Source organism: Lolium rigidum, chromosome 6, assembly GCF_022539505.1.
Source record: "Lolium rigidum isolate FL_2022 chromosome 6, APGP_CSIRO_Lrig_0.1, whole genome shotgun sequence".
In the NCBI taxonomy this organism is placed as follows: domain Eukaryota; kingdom Viridiplantae; phylum Streptophyta; class Magnoliopsida; order Poales; family Poaceae; genus Lolium; species Lolium rigidum.
Genome location: NC_061513.1, coordinates 335,099,548 through 335,106,124, shown reverse-complemented (window position 1 = coordinate 335,106,124; position 6,577 = coordinate 335,099,548). Strand labels below are relative to the sequence as shown.

General features: G+C 44.6%; 1 protein-coding gene across 1 annotated transcript; it reads right to left on the bottom strand.

Annotated features, from left to right (window-relative positions):
* Nucleotides 1-1,189: 1,189 nt before the first annotated feature.
* On the bottom strand, nucleotides 1,190-2,740 carry LOC124664838 (alkane hydroxylase MAH1-like). The gene has a single exon (XM_047202268.1). The coding sequence runs from the start codon at nucleotides 2,738-2,740 to the stop codon at nucleotides 1,190-1,192; it is 1,551 nt and encodes a 516-aa protein (XP_047058224.1).
* Between the last annotated feature and the right edge of the window lie 3,837 nt (nucleotides 2,741-6,577).

Sequence of the window (6,577 nt, the reverse complement as noted above, 5' to 3'; positions counted from 1 at the left end):
CACTTATCTCTAGTCAAATTACTTACTCGTGGTCAAACTTCCCGCTCGATCACCCATCCTCCCACTACTCCAGCAGTATCATATCAATCCTATTTACATGTTGGTCGATGTCATATTTCTTTATTGTTTGATTTTTAAATAATTCTTTTAATAAACAAATGTAATGATTTAATAATAATCTTGAATAAATAAATAAATAAATAAACATTACCTTTAAAATTTTATTATTTTTTAAGTTTTTTAATTTTTAAAATATTTATTTTTTTGCTAAACCTAAAACCTAAAAATTTGAAAATATAAAAATTGGGTAAAAGTAATAGTAATCTTTATGCAGGATGCAATTATTAATTTATATTTTTTGAAAAATAAAAGAATATAAAATCTGTAATTTATAGCAAAAACTAAAATCTTCCTACTTTCATATTTTTATTTGGAATTTTGAGAATCTAAAAATTGGCTAACCGGGTAAACCCCGGTGAATTCAGATGTACCTTTTTCCCACGATGATTTTCATATATTATACATGCAAAAGTAATGCGGTTTTACCATTTTTCAAACCTTTTTTGCAAAAAAATGAAAATTGGAATTTATTAATTTCACCGAATAGTAGGTTGCATAACATACAAGAATCTGAAAATATTTTATTTTTTGAATTTTCTATCATTTTCTTTTGTATTTACAAAGCAAAAAAAGGCGATCCACTGGGGGGGACCTTTCGTCCCGGTTGGGGACACCAACCGGGACTAAAGGTCTACCCTTTAGTCCTGGCCGGAACATTAGTCTGGTTCACCAGAAGAACCGGGACTAAAGACCCCATTTGTCTCGGACCAAAGTATTTGAGAACTAATGGGTTGGAATGGAATACCTTTTTTCTACTAATGGTTTTTGGTACAAGTTTGCGAGCACGTAACACGTTAAGATATACAAGAGATATTTTCTTGTATTTGTTTAATATTTTTAAATAAGTTTAAAATGCATTTTAAATAAAGGGTGGGGTGCAGAGAAACATCTTGTCCATATATTCACGGATTCAGATCACAGTCACATAGTAGGATCTAGAGTAGTCGATATATGACAATATCGCATCCATATATATACCACAAAATGTACATGTAAATATATATGTGATTTTCATATATATATATTGTATGCGTATGCGCATTAGAGTTGGAAGCGTACGTACGTTGCCCTAGCTAGCATCGTCTTGTCTGTTGCGCACCCTGACCTTGAGCCCATCCTTCATGTGGAGTATGATGGACAGCTTGGGTATCGCCTCGGTGCCGGCGACCTCCATCCGGAACCTGGGGACGACGGCAGCAACAACAGCTTTCATCTGCGAGAACGCCAGTTCCCTGCCGAGGCACGTACGGGGCCCCACGTTGAACGCCACGAACTTGTACGACGGCTGGTGCTGGAGCCGCCCTGCCTCGTTCAGCCATCGCTCCGGCCGGAACTCGAGACAGTCCTTGCCCCACACCGACTCCATGCGTCCCATCGAGTACAAAGACACGATCACCCGCCGCGTCGTCCCCACGGCCGCGCCGCTCGGCAGCGTGTCCGGGCGCACTGCCGCCTTGTGCTCGAATGGCACTGGTGGGTACAGCCTGAGCGACTCCGACAACGCGGCGTGCAGGTAGACCAGTCGCTTCAGTTCGGCGGCGTTGCGGTGCTGGCCAGACGACGGGTGCTCGTGGAGCTCGGCGAGGATCTTTTCCTCGACGTTGGGGTGGTTTGAGATCAGCCAGAAGAACCATGTCAGGGCGGAGCTTGTCGTGTCGCGGCCAGCGATCATGAGGTTAAGCGTCGTGTCACGTAAAAACCGGTCGAACTCGGCGCCTTCCTTGCCAACCTCCGCTTGGCACGCCAGGTACAACGTGAGCAGGTCGGCGCCGTCGTTGGTCTCGCCTCCGGCGGCGTTGGCACCGGCCGCGCGCTCTCGCCGGAGCGAGACGAACTCGGCGATAGACGCGTCGAGCACCTGTCGAGCCTGGTTCATCTTCTTGTGGTGGCCGATGTTTAGGTAGGTCTGGACCCTCAGCCACGCAATGGGCGTCACGTGCCGGTAGAACAGCACCTCCTCGGCGTCATCCATGGCCGCGGCGAAGGGGACTCGCGGGAAGTCGGCAGCAAGGCAGCCGGGGTCGACGCCGAACACGAACATCGCCGTGAGGTCGAACGTGAGGCGCATGAGCACGTCCTGCATGTCCACAACGGCGCCAGCGGAAACGAACCCGTCCAGGAGCGGCACGAGCCCGTTGTCGAGCTTGCGCGCGGTGCTCGCGGCGACGGTGGCGCGGAAATTCCCGTCCGACAGGAGCGCATGCGCCTTGCGCCGCTGGAACGCCCACGACTCGCCGTCGGCGTTGAAGATGCCGTCGCCGAGCACGTCGAAGAGGACGGCGAACTCCTCGCCCTTGGGGTAGTTGCCGAAGTTGGCGGTGAAGATGTACGCCACGTCCTCCGGGTTGGCCGTCACGAGGACGTCGATCGGCGAACCCAAGGGCCCCCTGATGACGTGAGACATCCCGGGTGCCGCGCGCAGGAACTCCGTGAGCCAGTCGTGCACGCGCCCGGCGTTCACGGTGATCGCCGGCACCGCGCCCACCACCGGCCAGTTCGTCGGCAGCCCGTCCCGCCGGTGAAACCTGAAGAGCAGCAGGACGACGCAAGCAAGCGACGCCATGATCTCTGCCGCGTACTTGCCGAGGAAGCCTCGAACCCACCATGACACGACCTCCATTTCTTTTGCGTTTGTTTAAGCCGGTGGAGTGAAGTGTTGTCGTGTGAGTGAGCTAGCTTAGCCTTTGTGTCATTTATATAAGTGGCTAGCTTAGGGTTTAGGTGCAGAGAGGTTTGGTGCACGTCAAGGCAGCTTTCTTCTACCCTAAAGACCGTGCTGAATATGATCTCACCATTAGTATATTTGTAAATGGAATTTCAATTTCCCATTTCCTAATTTTAGGTTGAACGAGAATTAAGTTAGTTCTAGGTTAACCATTAGATTGCATCGTGATTCATCCATACGAGAATTACACATGAGCGTGTACTTGCACATGTATGTGTAATTGCATATCTTTTGCCAGAGTTGCACGTGAATTACACATAAAATTATGACGAAATTAAGCTAATTCTAGGTTAACCAAGAATTAGTTGTGGCCTTTCAATTTAGCTAGTCATCTTCCAAAAAAAAAGGTGTAACTAATTTTTAGTCGAATTAGTTCTCATTCAGATGACACTATCAAATTTTAGTTGCAACCCATATTGCAACTAATTACTATAACGAATCATAAAGTAAATCTAACGGTTTGGATTATTTTTTCTTAGTTGCATCTCCACGTGCACTTTAATTTTTTTCAGATGTAACCCCACTTTAAAAAATAAAACTTAGCAATCCAAATTGCAACTCATATGAGCACGAATTCGGTGCAATCGGACCGTGTAGAACTTGACTAAGAACTAGCAGATCTGAAAAGGTAAACCCAGAAAATTAGCTAGTCTAAGGGTGCAATTGAATTGACTGCCCTCCTAATCCCCTTACCCCGCTCTTCCTGTCGTCATCACCAAAGGGCTACCATCGCTGGAAGCAACCCTCTATGTGAAGGAGATTATATATGCGAGTTGTTGCCATGGACAAGTAGGCACCGCAAAAATAATGGTTCAACAAAGTTTGGGCTCTTCTGGAGTCTTTGATTTGATTGAATGGAAGGAAAGCGTGTAGCATTCGTGTTATAGCTAGCTACTGTACACATGGATTGAGTTGCTACCAATGTAACTAGCTACTTGCACCATTAGTTCCTGTACAGATAAGAGTGTTCTGGTGTACCGACTCTTCTCGATGAGCAATCCAACAGTGCTGTATAATTGTAGGTGGTTAGAGCAAATGCTTGCGAACCGATCATGCGAAGACTGATGGCATGGAGATTTATTATTACGAAAGATATTTTATTTTAATAGGAAAGCAAAATTCAAGATTCAAATGGTCATTATTCAGAGAGCATATCGGCACTGCTCCCTCTATCCCACGAAAGTTGTCTGAGATTTATCAATATTTAGATGTATATAGATGATATTAAATAACATTTAGATACATCCAAATTTTAATAAATCTCAGACAACTTTCGTTAAACGAGGGAGTAATAATAAAGAAGAGAAGATCCAACTACCCAAGTAGTCAAGTTTGAAATGGCAGTCGAGAGGATCACCCTTCCAACTGAAAATGAAAAATATATAGGGACCCATGCATGAATTCTCAAAATAAAACTCTCATAATTTCTCTGTTCTTTTGAGAAAAAGATAAAACCGTTGAAGGGTCAGAAGCCAGAAGATGACCTATCGAGTGGTGGGTCGAGAGTATGGCCAACCTCTATATATGGCCCAACCTAATTCCGAGAATAATGGGAGATTTTACAAAAAAAAAGTCGAGGAATGATTTTACAAATTTTGACTTTGCACCAATCTAAAACACAGTGTAGTTAGATATAGGAAGTACAATGCATGATTCGTACCAAGCCATGTGTTCTCTACACCGACCGGTCATTCATGCACATAGTAAATTTCAGGGATGCCTCGCGTCGGTGGGGAGGGGGGCACGGATCGCCGTCGACCTAGGTCACCACTCAGAACTACTAACTACTATATATACCTCTTTGCAGGAAATATGTTGAATCTGTGAAAGTGTTGTATAACTTTCTTCATGTAGCGAAGTTTTGTTGTGTCGTGCATGTGGTTATTTAGCCTTCTTCGAGAATGTTTCCACGTTAAAATCCGTGTTTCTATGTTTTGGTTTGATCTTTCTTCTTTATATACCGGTCAAGATTATATCAATGGATGATATATCTCATAACATCGGGATCCTCATTGTCTTCTGCTGAATGATGGATGTGCCAAAGTATAAATATCCTAAACATTAATTGTTTGTATCTAATAGTTTTGACTCGATCTACATAGCTTCTCAACTACTTTGAAATGGTGATAGGAAAACATTTATTCACATCCTTTTCGATAGGGGAAAGGTGCTGTTTAGAGATAAACGGTGCGAAGAAAACGAGAGATGGTATTTTAACAATATCTTGTACCGTTAAATTTTTATTTCAATTGTGTAACCTAAAATCATGTCATGTACTAATGTTTGATAGAGAATGGAATGAATGTGAAATATGTCAACTCATATGTGAGTGAAAGTGATTTTTTTGTCACTGGTTCTGCATGTTTTAAGCCAACACAAAACTTAAAAAATCTAGTTATATTGTACTTCTCAACCGTGTGCAATGAAGATGAAGTATGCAAGTTTCATAGAGAACGTTTCATAGGCAGTCTTTTTTGGAGAAACCGTCTTCGACAAAGACTCTTTTTTGGGGGTGAATATCAAACCCTAAAACAATTTCAGCCCACGGTTTCTCGCCTTATTGGGAAGGGATTCGGGATCACCGAGATAAACGTAAGTACATGTAGCATAGTAATCTAGGTTGCCACCATGAATGACCTTCTCGGAGTGAGAGGGAAAGCGGGTGTTGAAAATTAGATTGTATCTTTCAGTATGGTTACACATGCAGTATTATAGTACAGGATAAATTCCACAAAGAAAAATAAGGAGGAGTAGCTAAGGGACGATGTTATAGAAAATGAGAGGAAACTATTTCACGCATTGTACCATATGTATTCACTTTGCAAAAAACTTCTTATTATAAATAATTAATTTCTGTAAACCCTAGGGGTGATAATAAAAGATAATGATTGCTAGTTCTGTTGCTGCCAAAACCCACCGGCGGGCAGCGACGGGCAACACAGTAGAGCCGGGAACAACCTAGGGCTGCGGCTGGCCGAGGTCCCTCCGAGCGACGGCCCGCAAAGCCTTCTGGTACACACGTCCGATGCTGATGCAAGGGCGTGCCACCTGACCTATACCTGGTCAGGAAGGTGATGGAGATGCCTCGCTTAGTTTCCTGCATGGCATACACGTAAACATTAAATACGAGCCTCGATCGGCTCTCAGGTTATCCTGTGAATCGACTCAAGGAGCCGATCCACCCATGATTCGTACGAGGTGCACGAATATATGGTGGTCCTGCTTGATCAAGATAAAGCTAATGAGATCTACGACGATCTGGGGTTTTCACCGCATAATCGGATCATCCTACTCACGATTGGGCCTCGCGGCCACGCACGGTGATCGTAAGCCGATCCTAGATAGGGCCTAAAAACCAACACGAGGTTGATCCCCGGAACATCCTGTCTAGGACTAGCAAACGACACCCTACGTGCCGCTGGATCCTCCAACCCTTTGTAAGGCCTAACTATTGCGGATATTAAACTAATCCTCGATGAACGAGGAGCGATCGTAACGTATCGGATCTACTAAATAAAGATCAAGCGGGTGCCGCCCCCACACCTGAGATAGGTGTGAGGGCGGCTAGATATGCAAGGGTTGCACTACGATAGCATGTTACGCGAAGAACTATGCTAACCCTAACATATCTATGATAACTACGTTGCTCGCCATCAACAAGGCTTCGGTGACGAGCAACGCATGAACAACGTGGAGCTTGTGCTGCCTAGATCGCAAGATGCGATCTAGGCA

Coding starts and splice junctions, on each gene's coding strand:
- LOC124664838 (XM_047202268.1), bottom strand. CDS start 2,740: ATGGAGGTCGTGTCATGGTGGGTTCGAGGCTTCCTCGGCAAGTACGCG.